This window comes from Colletotrichum lupini, chromosome 9, assembly GCF_023278565.1.
Source record: "Colletotrichum lupini chromosome 9, complete sequence".
In the NCBI taxonomy this organism is placed as follows: domain Eukaryota; kingdom Fungi; phylum Ascomycota; class Sordariomycetes; order Glomerellales; family Glomerellaceae; genus Colletotrichum; species Colletotrichum lupini.
In genome coordinates, this window is record NC_064682.1 from 4122375 (window position 1) to 4142227 (window position 19853).

Consider the following 19853-nt stretch of genomic DNA (forward strand, 5'->3'; position numbering starts at 1 on the left):
TTCTTTTCGAGATGACCTCTTCCCTGTGCCCCCTTCGCTCCCCTAAGTCCCCTCTCAACCTCTCCACCCAGGCTTTCCACCAATCCAAGAATCCTGGGGTCGCATCCGGTTAGCCGAGAGCTGCGGGAAGCTTTGCCAATGCAGCAGTGTTAACCCACCGGCTCTTGGCCCTGAAGTTGACTCAGATATGCGCACATAGGCGTGTCTAACCGCCGGTTATGGCTTATGGCGCTGCTGAAGCAGCTTCAGGCCGGACCGTGTTGGACAGGGGAGCTATTATTGCTCGACCGATTCCCGAGGTGGTGACGCGGGAACCCTGAAGCTTCAAAACCCCTCACCCCTCATTCTTTCGTGTGCTGAAGCTGTCTGACAGCTTGCCTTGCCGTTCTTCAAGATCTGTTGTTCGTTCAACCTAGGGACTGACGAATACCTGCTGTCCGCTGGCAACTGGATCCTAAGCTTACATTCGAGGCGTTGAGAAAGTCAATTGGTGATTCCAGCCTGCAGACTAACATCTCTTGCCGAGCGCCAAAATCCGCCTTCATCACCAAGGTACCTTCGGACCAGACATCTCAAATCAACAAATATGAAAGCCAACGCAATGGCTGTTGCCAGGACCGCTGCCTTGCGAGGCCTTGGACGAACGTCTCTCTCTTCACACTTCACCCATAAGCAGCTCCCGGTTGTATCCCGAGCATGCATGTCCTCCGTCGCGGAAGCTGTCGGCGTGGCACCCGCTCCCCCGCCTCCTACACCGGTCAACGATGCCGAGCTGAAGGCCGCACAGCGTGCCATTGAGGCCAAGAAGATTCTGCAAAAGGCCGCCAGCGCAACCACTGTTAGACATGACTGGACAAGAGAGGAGATCTCTGCCATCTACTACCAACCCCTGATGGAGTTGGCTTTCCAAGCTGTACGTTTCTCGAGACCATCATCGTCATCTCGTGAATTGCTAACGAAATATCATTCACCAGGGCTCCATCCATCGCCGCTTCCACAACCCTTCCGAAGTCCAGCTCTGCACGCTCATGAACATCAAGACCGGTGGCTGCACCGAGGACTGCTCCTACTGCGCCCAGTCAACCCGATACCAAGATGGCACCGGCCTCAAGGCTAAGAAGGTCGAGAGCGTCGAGTCTGTACTCGCCGCGGCCCGCACCGCAAAGGAGAACGGTAGCACGCGCTTTTGCATGGGCGCCGCATGGCGCGATATGCGCGGCCGCAAGAACAGCTTAAAGAACATCAAGGCCATGGTCACGGGCGTGCGGGCAATGGATATGGAGGTCTGCGTCACCCTCGGCATGATTGACTCGGAACAGGCCAAGGAGCTCAAGGAGGCCGGGCTGACTGCCTACAACCACAACGTCGACACCAGCCGCGAGTTCTACCCGTCCGTCATCTCGACCCGCAGCTACGACGAGCGCCTCAAGACCCTGAGCCACGTCCGCGACGCCGGTATCAACGTGTGTTCGGGTGGCATTCTCGGACTCGGAGAGTCATCCGACGACCGCGTTGGTCTGCTGCACACCGTCTCCACGCTCCCTTCCCACCCCGAGAGTTTCCCCGTCAACGCTCTTGTGCCGATCAAGGGTACGCCGCTGGGTGACCGCACGCCCATCCAGTTCTCGAGCATGCTGCGGACCATTGCGACCGCCCGCCTTCTTATGCCGGCGACCATTATCCGTATTGCTGCCGGAAGGAAGACCATGTCGGAGGAGAAGCAGGCCATGTGCTTCATGGCTGGAGCCAACGCGATCTTCACAGGCGAAAAGATGTTGACGACGGACTGCAACAGCTGGGATGAGGATAATGCCATGTTTGGCCGCTGGGGTCTTACACCGATGAAGAGCCACCACAAGTCGCCGGCTCCGATGGCCGAGATTGAGATCTGACGATAAAAGCAACAAGAATAAAGAATTTACACCATCATGGACTTGATGTGGGGGATTTTGAAACCCGTTCCTCAGGACTCCAGGACCTTTGACGAGATGTCCATACTCTCTAGCTAATTGCTCCATGACTTATTACCCCCTTTCCGTCGTTCGACTCAAAAGCTTCCGTATGCGCGTTCTTCCCACCTAGAACTCTGTCTTGAAGAGTTTCATTTGCCTGATGACCTGACCATATCTGTAGAATACTAAAGGGATTGGAATCATGACGAAAGCAATGAAGCCGAGGAGTGAGTTTCCCCATCCGAGCCCAAGACTCTGATACAACCGGTCACCAGCCAGGGGCAAGAATGCGCCCAACAATGACCTGGTGACTGTGCTGGCTGCCATGGCTGATGCAGCGTATGTCGTAAATGCGTCAACCAGATAAGTCGAGATCGACATCTTCAAGATACACACGTCAATACCGATGACACAGTTGCATAGGTAGGTGCGGGCTCTTACCAGGACTATAACAATCCCGCATCCTAGGATGGCTGTTCCTATGATAGGTAGCATCCATTGAAGCTGTTTATCTGCAGTCCAACCATACCAAAACAGTCCTATGGGGACTAGGATAGCACCCATAAGCATGGGCGGCAGTCGGTATTCCGGCTGAAAATGCCCGCCATTTGTGAGTGACAACTTCAGCACAAGCCTGTCTGACACTAGACCAGAAAATAGAAGTCCGATCACTGAGCCTACACCGATGCCGATGTACGCCAACCCCGCTGACCCTTGAGAGAATCCGTACTGCTGCTTGAAAACCTGGGGGAAGGTTGTGAAAAGCAGGTAGAGGTAGCCGTAGAGGATGGCCATATAAACTGAAAGGCAGAAGACAATGGGCGAGAGAAACATCATCTTCGCCGGTCGAAGAATGGAGAACATGAAGAGGTCTTTTGGCTTACGGTGGGTTGCTAGAACAGATTCAAGGTGTGGGTTTCTGGTCTGCAGGCGAAGTCGTCGTGCCTTTCGTTCCAGAAGGGTCAGGGCGTATGATTCGGGCATGCAGAATGCTGTGCCGAGGGCAGCTACTCCAGCCTTCAAAGTCATGTTAGCTGCGATTAAAGAACACAAAGCGGCTATGCCCAAAGTATCAACCCACAGCAACAGACACCACTCGAAAAGACCATCGCCAGCCTATCGTTTCTGGTAAATAGCCTCCTGCAATGGGCCCAATGGTTGGGCCCACCATCGGCCCAAGAGTCCAGACCATCATGGCAAGTCCTCTCTTTTCTCTCGGAACTGTGTCTGCCAGCGACGCAGCCCCAAGAGTCAACGGGGCAGATCCGCCTATGCCAGCAAAGATGCGAAACGCAATCATGCTACCCGAGTTGGGTGCCACGGAGCATGCAACGTTGAAAATGAGAAATAGGAGACTACCAGCGTTGTATAGAACATAACGACCGTACATCTCTGAAAGCGGTGCGATGAATAACGGGCCACAGCAGTAGCCGATCAGAAATCCTGATATCATGAACGCCCCAACGTGTGTGTCTGTGACGTTGAAATCTGACTTGATGGAAGCAATTCCCGGTGCCGCGATCGATGATGCTAGGGGGCTGCAATAACAATTTGTGTCAGTATTGATGCAGTCTTGTTGTGTGATTCTGCCTTCTTAGGTTGAAAAATGAGCCATACCTGAGTGTTGAGATGTACCCAAGCGTCGTGATGAATAGAGCCTTCTTGCACTTTGACCAGTTCATCGGATTTTCTGGATCGTCTGGTCCATCCCAGTCAACCAAGTAAGAATTCACCATTGCAGTATCGCTGTCGTCTATGGCGTCACTGTGAACCATGATGGTGCCCTGTCCGGGCGGAATCATATGTTCGCCCATAGTTGCTTTCTTAGACTCATGTGTATCAGACTCACGAACGAATGGGGGAACCTATCCGATTTTCGAAAGAACCGAGATACGACCTGATCTCCCTAGCTGACTTGGCATAACGTTACGAATTTGGCTGACGGCGTTCTCGGCTCGTCCTTGAGGCCTGGTTGTGCCGAAGCACATCGTCGGAGTCTCGGACCTTTTAAAGATTTCCGGAGTGACGCCGGCTCTGGAGTGAAGAGCTCGGTTGTGGTGATGTCCGTTCGCCGAATCCCACCCTTTAAGCATATTCGCTTCTTTGATTGCGGGGATAATTCAAATGCCGTATTCCCCATACTAAGACTCCAATCGGATGATGGATGTTGGAAACTGGTGACTAGTTGTCCGGGCCGTTGCCGCTGTGGATACTAGCGGAACATATACCAAGTATAAAATGACTGTCTTGAAAGTCGAGCAGAAGATGCTGGCCATCTCTGATATCAGGCACATTGTTGTTCATTATTCAAACCTAAATCACCTTATCCCAACTTTAAAGGAGTCACCATGTCGATCAAACTTGAGAAGGTCCCTCCCCACCGTTTGTCGGAGCTATGCGATCCTACATCTTTGAAACTTAAGAAGCTGCTGAATCGAAATCACAATGAGCACGCCATTCTTCGCGACCCTCGACTGATCCTACACAACCATATGCCGCATGTGAGTATTCCTCGTGCGTGATGCTCGGCCACTATTCACTCATGTCTCGGTAATTACTTAATCATTAGGACGGAGGCTGATATAACCACGTCACATATAGCAGGCTCTTAGATCGTCTTATCTTCTAGGCATAACAGACTCCCAGTATTAGTATCCCTATTACAGGGTAGTTAGTTCGAACCGTAGTTAATAAAGAGATTAATTAAACTATATAAATATCTACGTAATAAGTATAAAAAAGAGGTTCTAACTATAAGTTAGGCTAGTTATAATAATTATAAATAAGGCCCTTAATTAGCCCCTATATAGTCGGCTATATATTATAATTAAATTAGATTTTTAATCTAATATTAATTTTCTCTTTTTTTTTATTAATTTACTTATTATTTATTTTGATATTCTGCCTTTGCTAGCTGCTCGGGCGATTCTCAATATCGATTACACGGTATTAATACACGGTATTAGTGGATACTCACACTGTCTCGCTAGACTATTTTTTTTAGATTTTCTAACTTTTTAACTTTCCCTCTTGCAAAGTTCACAACCACGGATCATTGACAATTTACTTATTATAATTAGAAATATAATTCGACCTTAGGTCCGTTTATTAAGTTATTTTTTTTTACCCCTTTTCTCTATTTTTTTTATATAACCTATTCTTTTATTTATATATTAACTTTTTTACTATTTATTAATTATTTTAACCTCTTATTAAATACTATTTTTATAAAAGCGTTAGCGAGGTTATTATTATTATTAATCTAACGGATCTTAAGTATTTTGCACTTTTTATATAATTATCTAAGGGCTATAATATCGATTATAAACCTCTTTTTTTTTTTTATCCTTAATTTAATAAAATATTTATATAGCGAATAAAAATTAGTATAAATAACCGTTAAAATTAGTAAAAAGCTAAGTTAATTAGTAATCCTCCTTAGCGTTATTAAAATTATATAAATAAAGTTAATACCGTTAATTATATTATAAACTTCTAATATAAGTATATTTCTTATTACTTATTTATTTTTAGTTAACGAATAGTAAATTATATTATTATATATAATAAATTCGCTTTTATTTATACTCTTATTAGTTACGATTATAATATACCCTAATTATAAAATAAAATTATTATTATTTATAAATAACTTATTAATAAAAACATAGAGCTTATTAATTATAAAGTTAATTAAGTAATAAACGAGGCCTTTATTAAGATTCGTTTATTATTACTTAAGTTACTTATTAAATACTTTAACGTTTTATTTAGTTAGATCTATAGCCTATACTACTTTAATATAATTAAAAGTCGCTTTAGGCTAATATATACTCGTAATATATACCCCTTACGTAAGCTTAGCTTTATACTACTTCTTAACGTTAATTATATTTAAATTAACGAGGTTAATCTTTTTATTTTACCCCTTTTATTAAAAAATAACGGTTTCCTTTTTAATTATAAGAATTTCGTTATTAAATACTAGGGGGGTATTTATTATAAGGACCTCTTTTAGTTTTATTATAAAGCCCGCTTTTTAAAGCTTTTTATCCTCCCTCTTTATAAAATTAATATTAAATAGGCTTAATATATTATTAGTTTATATTCTAACGATCCTAAATTAATTACTTTTATATTTAAAAACTATTAAATACGGGTTATATATAAATATAACTATTAATAATTAATTAATATAAAAATCGTAGTATATAGCTTATTAATAAGTACCTAATTCTACGAGCTTATATAATAACTTAAGTACTTTAATAATCGTACTTTTTAAGTACTTACTAACTATTTCTCTTAGTAAATAGGCTAGGATTTTCTTTATAAGCCCTATAGCTAATTAAGTATAGGCCTAGGTAATATTATAACTCTAAATCTTATATCCCTTTTTCTATAATAATACTATTAATACTATTATTAACTATTAACTATAATACTATATAATAAGTAATTATATAAGTAGCGTTACTTTTTTAATATTACTATACCCCTAAATTATATATTTAAACTTCTTATATAGCTAGGGTATTCCTTTTTTTTTAATTTTTATAAACTATTTATAATTTAAATATATAAAAGTTTAAATACTTCTCTAAGTTATAAAAAATAAATTAATAAACCCCTCGATTATAAAAAGTATTTATTTTAATAAGATCTAATCCCTTATACGGCTTTTTAATAATTATAATTACGCTTTTTTTACGTAGTTTAATTGCTAGCTTAAAATTAGTTTTCTTTTTTATTATATAAAAAGTATTAATTACCTCGTTACTAATAATAAATTACTATATTAGGGCTTATTATTATAATCTTTTACGACGTCTTATTAGTAATATTAATACCCTTTTAGTAATTTCCTCTTCTTTATTATTTATTAATATTATTATAATAATTTCATTAAAAATAATTTCTTATACTTTTGTTATAAGTTATATAGTTTCCCCTAGCTCTTTTTCTTTTTATAAATTAAAAATTACCTCGTTAAGATTTATATAATACGGTTTAACTATTATAATTAATATTTTAAGTAATTAGTTACGATCTCTCGTAATTATATAAGAGCACTTATTAATAAAAATTAACTTATATAACCTAGCTTATTATTAAATAATTTCGTATTATATTTATATATCTAAATTTAGTAATATATCTAAATTAACCCCTATATTAGGCCTATTATATATAATAATTACCTCGTTAACTTACTTTTTTATACTTACTTTACGTAATACTTATATTACTTTTTTAATTACTTAGGCTCGTTAACTTATATTTAGTAATAATAACGAAGCTAAGGTCGTTTTTAAATATACTCTAAATATTAATAGCGTTAGTATAAGCCCGTTAAGCCCTATTATATCGTTATAGTATTTAAGTACTATTTAGAAGTATTTATTATTAATAAAATCCGGATTTTCTTTTTTAATAATTCTAAATACCCTTTTTAATTATTAATATACCCTTTTTACCTTTTTAATACTATAATACGCTTTAATAAGTACGACTTTTAGCTATATATTATAAGCCGTTATATTTTCTTTAAATTTTATTAATTTAAAACTAATACTAACGTTAGTTCTAATACTATTTAGCGGTCCTTAATATATATTAATCTATCTCTTTTATAAAACTACCTATACTATTTTTTTTTATAAATCCTAAAAAAGTTACTTTATTTAAAAAGATATAGCTATATTAATTATATATAAAACTAGCCGACTATTTAAATAAAAAATATTAATAACGATTTCCTAATTAAAATTAAGCTTATTACGTAATTTAAATTTAAATTTACGTAAGCTCTATATATTTATTTAATATTAATAATATACTTTTATTAACTACTCTAGCGCCCCTATTTCGATATTATTATTATTTAAATACTTTAAGAAGTTATATAACCTCGTAATTAACGAGTACCTAAATCTCTAATATAATTATCTAAGCTTACTTTCCATTAAGTAATTAATTAACTTCGTATTATTAATAAGCTTTATAAACGTATATCCCTATCGTTATTTAATGATTTTAAAATACTTATTACTAGAGATTCTATTTTTTATATTATTAAATATAATACTTAATTAATCTATATTTTTTAAATATAAAAGAAATAGGGTATTAATAAGTAAAATATAAAAAGTTATCGTTTTAAAATACGTCTCTATTTTTATTATACTTAGGGTAATAATTTCCTTACCTAGGCCGAAACTAATTTTTATAATACTTATTATTAATACATTAAGCGTTATTAGTACGATTTTTTATAGTACTTAGAATTACCCTTTTTCTCTTATTAATTATTATAATACCCTAATATTTAAAATAATTTTATAAAAATTATTTAAGCCGTACTTTTCGCTTATATAAAATACCTATACGAGCTTAGTATTTAAATAATCTAAGTAATATAAAAAGGACCCCTCTAGCTATTCCTAGATTTCTTTAATATTATATTTTTTTTTTAAATATTAAAAAAAGTAGTATTTTCTCTTTAAGTATTAATAAAATAGGCTTTAGCCTTATTAAATTCGCCCTTTTAGCTACCTCTATATTTATTATCTAAGGGACTTTCTCTTATTATTTATAAATAAAGCCTACTTATTCAGAGCTTTTACTACTTTTTATTTATTTAGCTTTATATATTTTTTAAAAGTTAATAGGGTAAAAAAAGAGTAATTAACCTCGTTAATTTTATTATAATCTAATTTATTAGTATAAGGAGTAAAATCTTTTTTATTTTTTAAATCTTTTATAGGGGCGGATACTTTAAGCTATTACTTTAACTATTTTTATTAAGTTCCGTACCCCCAGATCTACCCTTATATATAATAAAGAATTAGCTAAACTAACAAGGGCTTATTTTACTATTTACTACCCTTAACTTTTTATACTATTTATATAATTTAATACGCTCTTTTTTAAAATAGTTACTTAATTAATATTTATCTTTTTTATAAATATAATATTACTTTTTTTATTACCCTATTCTTAAGTTAAATCTTTATTTATTTAATAAATCTAGGCCTTTTTACTAACGATTACCGTATCTAGTCTTTTTTTTTTATACGTTTAATTAACTTAATATTATTAATAAGGGCCGTTATATACTTAAAAATAGGTTTAATATAATATTCTTATTTTAATATTAAAACTAAATCTTAGCTTCGAATAAAGCGTCTCGTAATTTTTAAGTACTTAGTATAAAGTTATTTTTATTTTTAATATATACTAAATTATAATATAAAAATATCTAATTTTTTGCTTATTAGTTTCCTTATTTAGCTAGGTTTTTATTAACTTATTAATTCGATTAATAAGCTTTTTAAAAATCTTTACTTATAATTTACCCTCTATTATCTTAGTTATAAATATAAAAGAAATCGCTTATAACTTAAATAAGAGCTCTAAGTTCTTATTATAAGTTTTAAAATAGTTTTAAATTACGTTAATAATACTAAAAAAGTCGTTTTAATCGAGATTACGTACTACTTCGTAATAATAATTAGAGGCTTTATTTATAAATATAATATTAATTACCGAATAATATTAATATTCCCTAATCTTAACCTTTTTATAATAATTATAAAATATCGTTAAGGTTTTTTATAAGACCTTATACTTCCCCCTAGAGTATAATTTCTCTTTTAAAAAGATTTTTTTAAAGTTTATAAATTACCTCGTATTTATTACTATATTTTCGGTATTTATATATAATCCCTACGTTACTACGTATTATTAATAACTTCGGGTCGTTTACCTCTTTTTTTATTAACTAATCGTTACTAAATTTCGTATTAATAATAATAATAAACTATAAATTAAAATAAATAAAATCGTTAATTATCGTACTTTTAATACTATATTTTACTTCTATATATCTTTCTATAATAATAGATTATTATTAATAATTATAAAAAAAAGGTTTACGTCGTTTACCTTTTTTTTTAAATTTATTAAAGTAATTATACGCCTTATTAACTTATACTTAGTTTTACAATACGAATTCCTCTTTTATAATCGTTATTATTAAAATTTCGTATAGTTTTCGTAACTATAATTACGTTAATAATACCCCTTACTTATAAAAAAGCTTATTAATTATTTTTATAATTCCTAAGCTTATACTTACGAACTATTTATTTAGTTAGTAACTAAAGTTATTTATAATTTTATAAAATAGGGGTTATTTTTATAGCCCCTTTTTTTATAAACCTTAGTTAAATAGATTAATACCGCGTTAATTCACTTATTATTAAGCTAATTCGTAATTTTATATATTTATATCCCCTAATAATCCGGGTTAATATTTATTTATTTATAAAAGATTAGGATTTTATTTAAAATTAGGTTTTATCTTTTTTTATTTTATTTTAATTTACTAAGGGTCGTACTCTAGTTTATACTTATATTAGTAATTATTAATATATTTAATTTTAATAAGGATATATTTAATCCGTATACTAGCCGTAGTAAATTTATACTTTTAGTACTTAACGAATTTATTAAAGTTTAAGAGATTCTTACTTCTTTTTATTATCTCGTTACTACTCTCGTTTTTATTATTTTTAGTAATTATTATTACCTTTTTAAATTATTAATTATTATACTTATTAAGATCCTCCTTTTTAATTAGTATAAAAAAATAAGTTTTAATAATTCCTTTTTTTAATAATAGCGGTAGACGTTTATATTACTATAAGAAAATATAATAATTAGTCTTAAGATCTTTATTAATTACTAATTTCTATTATTTTATATATTTTTAGCTTCTTAAGCCTCGTACTTTACGTAATCTCTAAATAACTTCCTTTTTTAACCTATCCCTTTTAAAATAGTATTTTATAAAAATAATTAAAAATAAACGCTAAGTAGCTCGTTAAAAAAGCTATATAAGTTATTAAATATAGTTAATAAAATTAAGCCCTCTTTTTTATAAGCTTATAAACGTTAAGGACTTATTAAAAATACTTACTTATTACTTATACTTAGTAAGGCTAGATACTTTAAAAATCTTTTTTTTATAGCTTCTTAATACCCTATTTTATATTTTTTAAATAGTCTTTTTTATAACTTAATTATAATTAAGTAATTATCGTTTATTAGTAATCCCTTATATTACTTAGTTAATTTTTTAAAATTAGTAATCTCGTATTAAGAGCTAGTATAAAAAGGAGCTTTTTAATAACTTTTTAGAGAATTCTTTTTTTTTTTTAATCCTTATTTCTTTAACCTTTTTTTAAATTAATAATAACTTTAATAAGAGGTTATAAAACTATTTTAAAATAGCCGCTTTTTTTTTAAGTTAATCTCTAAGATCCGTAATATTTTTAACTTAATATTATTAAAACCTCTAAATCCCCTCCTCTTTTATTAAACCGTCCCTTATATTATATTTTTAAATAATACTTAGGGAGTAGTTAAGAGGGCTACGAAAAAATTATTTAGATTATAAGCTTAAAATCGTATTTATAAAATCCTCGTAATAATAGACTTTTTAATATATTATAAATCTCTTAGCTTAATAACTCTTATAAAGTTATTTTTATTACTAAATAAAAATATTTATATTTAAAAATCCCTTTTTTTAATTACGTAATACTCTTTTATACTATATTATTAAGCTCGTTTATTATACTAATTAATTAAATAAGTAGTTATTATATAAGTATATTTTTTTACTAATTTAACTAATTAATTTCTAAGTATAAGCCGATTACGAAAAGGTTATTTAATAAAAAAAGCTACTTAGGATAATAATAAAAGACTAATTACTTAAATAGTTCTATTAATTAATATAATTTAATATAATAAACGTTAACTTCTTATAAATAATAAGGGATTATAATTACTTAATTCCGTATAATATTTAAAAATCGCCTCTTTTTTCGTCTACTTTTATAAAGTTAATTAGTATAAATCTCTTATCCTATATAATATTAAAAAGTCGTCTCTTCTATATAGTAAAATACTTTACTAATTTATAATAATAAAACTTAATTGCTAATTAGTATTAGTATTCTTATTATAAAGTAGTTAGTTCGAACTATAGTTAATAAAGAGATTAATTAAATTATATAAATATTTACGTAATAAGTATAAAAAAGAGGTTCTAACCGTAGGTTAGGCTAGCTATGATAATCGTAAATAGGGCCCCCAATTAGCCCCTGCGCAGTCGGCCGTATACCACGGTCGAATTAGACTTCCAATCTAACACCCAGTTATAGCATATTTTCGACGTCGAATCCCCTCATCTAGTCGAATCTGACGACAAACGAATCACGCATGAAGAGGTCACCACATTTAACTGGAGGAAGTTTCTTAGGCAGAAGCCATACACTGCGGCCTATGCCATATTCTTTGACGGTGAAGTTGCGAAATACGGCGGCGACTGGAAAAAGGTTGTAGAAGACTATGTCTGGGCTGGACATGAACCGATTATCAATGGGTTCTCTGGAGGGCGTAAGTCTTCCGTTCTCTAGGCTTTGTCTCATCACGCCCGGTGATACATCTGGTTTTAACTAACTTTTCATCATCGCAGTCGGTCACCCTTTCATTCATCTTGCATACGCATACGAGTTTGATGACGAAAAGGTCGCCACGGAAGCCTTGAGTATGGGTTGCACGGAGTACGATCCGACTCACGAGATTCTGGATAACCCTCCACCAGACACGTCAACTTACAAGACCAAAAGCATCAAGGAAGTTTTGGGTCGTATCCGTGCCGACAAGAGATTCGATGGCTACGTCAATTCCCCGGGGTTCGTGAACCTCTTCACACTTCTCGGCAGATTCAAATTTGAAGTAATCGAACACTGGCACGCGTGGGTCGTCGAGGATCCAGACTCACAGCTCGGGGACTGCGCCAAGATGGCAGCGGGGCTGTTCATGGAAACGCGCAATAATGAGGAGGGCATGTTCGATTTCTTCGTGGCTCACATTTTGACTTTTGCACATGCTTTGCGTATTCTTCTGCCGCTCTGGTCGCATGAGCAGAAGGTTTCGGTGATGAGACAATACGGCCTCTATGCGATGATGGTTTACATCGCACAGCTTCGACCGGGCCTCGACTGGGATGAAGAAGGTCTGTCAAAGGGTGGCGAGACACCTGCATGGGACACAATTTTCAACAACTCATTGAACAGCAAGTGGATGACTGACGTGCACTTCCCGAAGGTCGTCAGAGGTATGAAGGTGGTCGAAGAGACTTGGGGGGCTTCAGGCGGACTGTATCAACGAGCTGCCGACGTGTTTGTGAATGAGTTTAACGGATGGGGAGGATATGGGGTCGGTGTCGAGGCTGCCTTTGGGCTTACTGGTGTTGCTTAGCTGTGTTTCCCCCCCAGGCTCTGCGTCCTTTGGTCGGCAGTTGAGCAAGCAAGTCGTAGCTAGTGGTCAAATAACAATAGGAGCGTGAACAGTATTGCGGTGATAAGACTGAGTGTTTCAAGTGAGAGGTGAGTGAGTTAAGTGAAGTGAAGTGAGAGAAGTGAGATGAACGATTGAGGAAGAGTGAGATGAGGTAAGCTCAATCAACATGAGGAGGTGCGCCCGTTGAAGTTTAATTTCAAGTGAGCAAGCCCGACTGCCGGACCTTGTCCCTCTCTGTCTCTTAGCATTGCACCGCCCGTCTCGAATAGCGCGAAACAAGGCACATCAATCAACAATGTACGTACTTGGTTTAGGGGACCAGGTATGTCAAGCGCGCAGTCGAGTGCCGTCATCTGACGCTGTCGCTGTCGCTGTCGCTCTCGACGTCCTCTTGGCACATCAACAACGATCACGACCATCCTGTTCCTAATGCATCCTGTGTACATCGACATATTTCCATCGACAACCTCTCCAAGTCTCTAGAAATCCTCGCATGAGTTCCAGCAGCTCCCTCGAGCGGTGGCTTGCGCGCTTCTCGGGTCGCTTGCGTCGCTATTTACCACCTCTAAACTTCATCACCATTCATTATGCCTACTTCATCCTCGTCTGTCTCATCACGTCCGTCATCTTCTGGGGCTCATCCGATCCTGCGTTCTCGGTCAGCTACACCGATAGCCTCTTCCTCGTTGTGTCTGCCATGACCGAGGCGGGCCTCAATACCGTCAACCTCAGCCAACTGACGGCCTGGCAACAAACACTCCCGTTTTTCCTACTGCTCTTGGGCAGTACCATTTGGGTCTCCATCTGGACCGTCTTGGCCCGCAAACATGTATTTGAGAAGCGCTTCGATGAAATAGTCCGAGCAGAGCGCGCGCGTAAACTCAGTCGTCAGGGCAGTACCATATCGCTAGGTTTGCCGCGACTACCTCTCGACTTGCCCAGGCTGCAGATGGCATTCTCCTTTGGTAAATCGCAGTCAGCACCGCCTCCTCCAGGCCAGTCTCTCAGAGCTACAAAGACTGCCGAGTCGGAGAAGGGCGAAACTCGGGCAGACAACAAACGAGCGGACGATGCAGAAGCCTCGCCCAAAGACCGCCACCGGCCTACACTCGAGGATGCACCTGAGGATGTGCCCGGAAGCACCCAGGAGGTGACGGACTCGCAGGCACCGGGCCACATTACCTTTGACGATGCACCGCACCCCAATGTCGCCGACAACCAAGCCACCTCGACGGGAGTCTCTCTTCCTGGCAACCCGAATGGACCGGCGCGTCCACTGAGAAGGCCCTACAATGCTTCAGTAGATCTGACTACTGCCGACGCGGACGCTCGCAACTTCTTGAAACATCGTACAGCTAGTCGCCACGGTCAGTTCCATGACCTAAGCAGCGATGAACGCGATCATCTCGGCGGCTGCGAATACCGTGCCCTCAAGGTCCTAGCCATGTTGGTGCCAACCTACTTCTTCCTGTGGCAGGTTCTGGCATCCCTTGCCCTTGGAGCCTGGATGAACAACTACATGCCCGATACGGCAAGGGCTAACGGTATCAATCCGTGGTGGCTCGGTATCTTCAACGCCGTTTCTGCCTTCAATAATTCGGGCATGTCGCTCCTGGACGCCAACATGATTCCTTTCCAACAGGCGCCGTACGTTCTCATCACAATGGGTCTCCTAATACTGGCAGGCAATACCGCGTACCCTCTCTTCCTTCGTCTCATCATTTGGTCCTCTCTCCGCATCCTGAACCTGACCACGCGAGAAGACGCTTTCATCGACCTAAAAGCTACCCTAGCGTTTATTTTGAAATACCCTCGCCGAGTTTACACCAATCTCTTCCCTTCTCGACCCTCTTGGTGGCTTTTGTTTATGTTGATCTCACTCAACTCTGTGGACTGGGTGGCCTTTGAGGTTCTCAACATTGGAAATTCTGTCATCGAGAAGATACCCACAGGCTACCGGGTGCTCAATGGTCTCTTTCAAGCACTTGGTAAGCCTTCAAATTGTTCTTCTTTTGGATCATCACCATTTCAAGCAGGAGGAGGCTAATATACCGGCTAGCTGTGCGGTCCGGAGGTTTCTACGTCGTCCCTATCTCAGGCCTCTTCATCGGCTTACAGCTACTCTACGTTATAATGATGTACATCTCGGTCTACCCCGTCGTCATCACCATGCGCCATTCCAACATTTACGAGGAGCGATCACTCGGCATATACAGCGACGACATAGACACCGCATCCGAGATCGACCCTGAGGTGGCCGATCCCTTGCTCCCTACAGGCAGTCGACCTCCGACACTGACACGCACTACTAGCATTGGCGCGGCTTCCGCCCGACCTTCTGTCTTGGCACGTCGACTGAGCCGTTCGGGCCCGGTCATCGAAGCTCGTCGCGTGTTCAAGAGCACCTTCATGAGCTTTCACGGTGTTGGTGTTGTGCCACCGAAAGGACCGGGACTTAGGCAGAGCGCCGCCGAGCAGGGCGAGAGTCGCGTCAGTTTCATCAGCCACCAGATTCGTGGACAGCTTGCCCATGATCTGTGGTGGTTGGTTCTCGCTGTTTTGATCATCACCATCATCGAGACGTCAAAATTCATCCAAGATCCCGTGACGTTTTCGGTCTTTAACATCATATTCGAGGTCGTCTCAGCATACGGTACGGTCGGAATATCAGTCGGCATACCAACTGATGCGTACAGCTTCTGCGGCGCCTGGCACGTCGGAAGCAAGCTCGTTCTGTGCCTGGTGATGTTACGTGGCAGGCATCGAGGGCTGCCAGTTGCGCTGGACCACGCGGTGCGACTTCCAGGACGGCAGCTCCATCGGTATGAAGAGGAGGACCATCAGATACGGAGGAGCAGGACAATCGAGCTGGAACGGTAGAATTACATGTAGATTGCCTCAAGGCACGTTTATTAGACATTTTGAAAAGAATCATTCCATTGCCAATAGCTCAAAGATTGATGCTGTCTACACGTAAAAGTGCTCTGAATGGGATCTATAATGTTAACGCTACCAGGTGAAGATGCAGTATAAAATGATAGACTGATCAGGAACACGAGAACTCGCTTCAAGTAATGCAACCAACGAAGAGCATACGATGCGATGATTCAAACATAGACCGAATGCGCCAACCACTCTAACGCACTGGGTGAGATGCGATGTAATGCAATGCGATAATAGGGAACAAGAGACGTGAACACCGAATAAATAGAAAAAGCAAAGTGGCAGAGATTGAGAGGAAAGATATTTTAACGTCATCTCGAAGTTGCCACGGTGATTTGAAGTTTGGCCTATTCTATCATGCGGGCAAAGAAACGCTGCGGCGAAAGAATCGGTCGTACGTCGATTTTCCGAGCTTGGCGATGGGCACGCTTATACCGTGAATCACCTACACAACGTCAGTATATGGACTCCAAAAAGATATTCAGCTGTCGAGAACTCTCGAAAAGTAGTATCACTCACAATGCTGCAGATGATCAAGAACCAGATGGTGACAAGCATGGTTTCGCCCAGCTGCTTCGCGTCCGCTCGCTGGCCGTCGTCATCCGTCAGAGTCTCCAGGAACTCGAGGCCGACGTAAAGATAAAAGATGGCAGAAACACCAATGGGACCAAAGTACCCAACAAAAAGCGCCTGTCGTGAACCCCGGATCTGGCGGATGTACCGGTGCAAGCCGAGTATGACGGGAAGACGTCTCAGCAGCAAGACAAGAATACCGAGTGCGACCAAACGACCGGGACTAATCAGCTCAGAGTTCCAGAAGCTCTCCCACGGACACACAGCTCCCAGCCACATGAAGATGGCCATGTTGAGCATCATGTCGACGGCGGGCTGCACGGGATCCTCGACCGTCTCCAGACGGAACCAGTCGTTCCAGGTGAAGACGTTGCCTGCGATGAAGCACGCTAGTACGTCGTCGCTGCCAACCATACCGCACGTGCCGAGGATGAAGATGGCCATGCCGATGGGGAAGAGGAGGAAGCATTCCCGCTCCACGTACTTGCGTCGCTCGGCCCAGTGGAGCAATCTCTGCGCGAGCAGGCCGACGACCCATCCATAGAAGACGCTCATGAGCACGACGTAGACGCACGTCTGGCCGAAGAAGAGGCTCAGCGCGGCACCGAAACCGCCCTCGCTCGAGGCTGGGTTACCGTCGCTTTCGGTGTACTTGATGAGGTAGAGCGCGAGGAAGAGAAAGGGGTAGCCAAGGCCATCATTCGCTCCCGACTCGGCAACGATGATCTGCTGCAGGTCCTCGGGGACGTTCTCCTCGGCAAACCGGCCCTTGACAATCGTGGTGGAGAGAACCGGATCGGTCGGGGTGATGCAGGCCGCGATGGCGAGAGCGTGGACGAGGGGCAGGTCCGGGACGAGGAGCCAGACGACGGCACTGGTGCAGGTCCACATGCCGATCATGCCGGGGCCGAGGAGGAGGCAGAGGGACTTCCACTCTGTGCGAAGGTAGCGGCTCGGCAGCTGGACGCCGGCGAGGACGAGCTGGACGCCGAGGACCAGGCGGCTGAAGTCGAGGGTCACGGAGGCGACGGCATCTTCGGAGACGGCGTATTCGCCGGGCTTGAGGAGCTTGGCGACGTGGGTGAAGGTTACGCCTCCGAGGAGGGAGACGACTTTTAGCAGTAGGGTTGGTTGGCCAGTGCGATTTGCCTTGTTGCAGCTGTGCCTAAACAGAGGCAGAAGAAGCAGAAGAAGAAAGAACCACAGGTAAGGGGAAGCTATGGTTCACTTACGGGCTTCAGAGAGATACAGGTTCTCTTTGATGAGATACGAAAAGGTGCCGAATAAGACGAGCCATCCGCCGAGCACGCTAATCACCACGTTGAAATTCGTGATTGAAAGGTCCATGATGCCGCTCAATGTGCTGCAAGCAAGCAGCCCCGACTGGGTGCCTCGCCTTTGGGTCTCGACGCCTTGGGGTGAAGAAGGGGTTGAGTATGCTTCGGCTGCGACATGAAATGGAAAGGCCTCACGTTACGGGACCTGGCGGGATGCCGCTGCGATTACCAACTCGAGCTCGACCACGGAAATGCGCCCTGAACCAACTACACCAATACTCACAAAAGTAAGAAGGAGAGCATACGACAAGGGCAAATTGACTTGGATGTATGAAGAATCAAAATTGGAAATGTAGACCCGTTTGAATGGACATTCACGGCTATCGGATCGGATATCAATACTCGTTCATCACGTTAGATCGGGCAGCCGTTGTTTTCTCCCGCGAGCGCCCGCAAGACAGGACGAAGGAGGCCACCGATGGGAGCCCGCTCATCTATTTCGTTACTAGTCCCGATCTTCTGCTCTCATTTTACCACCTTACCTGTCACAGACTCACCCATCAGGTAGGATGAGGCATTTCAAGGCCACGGAGGCTTAGCCTTTAGCCCATGTCGGTAGCGCCCGCTAAAGCCAAGTTATCCTGACCCCCTTCTCGCAAACATGTGCCCCCTTGCCACTGGCCATCCATGATCAGGCCTGTTCGTGGTCCCCTACATTTTCAAGGGCTCATGCAGGGTTCTCTCGACTTTCAGAGCTACCGCGAAGAGCGCCTGACCGTCTTTTCTGACAATCCCATCTCGAATCTGCTTGAGACGGCCGCGGCTATTTGAGACTGCGGGGCAGAGTCATGCGCTCCATGTGCCGCCAGTATCTTGTTTTCCAGGATCTATCGATGCCTTTGGGACCTTGTTCTCGTCCACTCAAGCGCTGTAAGCCAGTGCCGTCATTGCCGTTGAAGAACTCCAGCAGCGAACTACCCCAGCTTCTCTCTCCGCATTCCCCGCTGCAAGATTCAATCCGAACCACTGGTGAACGTCTTAAGCAGTAGACGGATACCTTGGTTCAGCAAGACATAGTATCATGTCTCGAAATTCCGAGAGCTCATCGACTCACAACGGAACTGGTAGAACAAACGATGTTCTGCAGGCTTGTAGTGTTGAACACTGCCGGCATAGTGCTTACCCACGAATGAGCTCAGTAAGCTCATCTGAGAAGCCTTTAACTAGTCGCAACGAGGAAATCAACAATTCACTCCGCGAGAAACAATTTTGCCTCGCAACCTCATCGGATGATCCAAGTTATAAACATTAGTCATGGAGGGCCGCCCGCCTCTGAACGCCAACCAACGCTGTGCAAGACTTTAGACTGTCGCATTCTTATTTTATACAGCTCTCATCGCGCTTCATTTATGTATGCGTCCCGATTCGGCCTTGTTGCGTCTTGCCCTCTAGGCAGACCTAGCCGTATTAGTCGCGATAATGACCCAAAGGCAGTGAGATGAGATATTGGCCGTGTCTCCCATAGTATGTATGCACGAGGAGGGGTCGACTTCTTATTCAGTTTCATTGAACCATATATTCCATTGTGGCAAACGACGACCACATGATAACAGTTGGTAGCAGGATCTCGTCAAACTTCGCCGATTAAAAGAATTTCTTCAAACGTCATTGCTTTCGAAACCGAGCCTACATGACAGTAGTCTAACATGTCTACTCACTTTAGTATGTA

The 19853-nt window shown here is 40.4% G+C and overlaps 5 protein-coding genes across 5 annotated transcripts; 3 read left to right on the top strand and 2 right to left on the bottom strand.

The window, feature by feature from the left end:
• Positions 1 to 586: 586 nt before the first annotated feature.
• Positions 587 to 1892, top strand: CLUP02_17047 (biotin synthase; the record flags this gene model as incomplete). The annotated part of the gene is made up of 2 exons (XM_049295962.1): positions 587 to 913; positions 975 to 1892. The coding sequence occupies 2 exons, from the start codon at positions 587 to 589 to the stop codon at positions 1890 to 1892; spliced, it is 1245 nt and encodes a 414-aa protein (XP_049153109.1).
• Positions 1893 to 2078: 186 nt separating this feature from the next.
• Positions 2079 to 4045, bottom strand: CLUP02_17048 (fluconazole resistance protein; the record flags this gene model as incomplete). Its single annotated transcript, XM_049295963.1, has 4 exons — positions 2079 to 2969; positions 3034 to 3490; positions 3570 to 3817; positions 3896 to 4045. The coding sequence occupies 4 exons, from the start codon at positions 4043 to 4045 to the stop codon at positions 2079 to 2081; spliced, it is 1746 nt and encodes a 581-aa protein (XP_049153110.1).
• Positions 4046 to 12187: 8142 nt separating this feature from the next.
• CLUP02_17049 (MGS207 protein) lies at positions 12188 to 13289 on the top strand (the record flags this gene model as incomplete). Its single annotated transcript, XM_049295964.1, has 2 exons — positions 12188 to 12422; positions 12502 to 13289. Coding segments are annotated over 2 exons (1023 nt in total), but the record flags the coding sequence as incomplete, so codon positions are not given.
• A 337-nt stretch (positions 13290 to 13626) lies between these two features.
• CLUP02_17050 (cation transporter) lies at positions 13627 to 16308 on the top strand (the record flags this gene model as incomplete). The annotated part of the gene is made up of 4 exons (XM_049295965.1): positions 13627 to 13753; positions 13808 to 15319; positions 15391 to 16073; positions 16138 to 16308. 4 exons carry the CDS (start codon positions 13627 to 13629, stop codon positions 16306 to 16308), a joined length of 2493 nt encoding a protein of 830 aa, XP_049153112.1.
• A 321-nt stretch (positions 16309 to 16629) lies between these two features.
• On the bottom strand, positions 16630 to 18498 carry CLUP02_17051 (sodium/hydrogen exchanger family protein; the record flags this gene model as incomplete). Its single annotated transcript, XM_049295966.1, has 4 exons — positions 16630 to 16719; positions 16794 to 17959; positions 18080 to 18292; positions 18483 to 18498. 4 exons carry the CDS (start codon positions 18496 to 18498, stop codon positions 16630 to 16632), a joined length of 1485 nt encoding a protein of 494 aa, XP_049153113.1.
• Positions 18499 to 19853: the final 1355 nt, after the last annotated feature.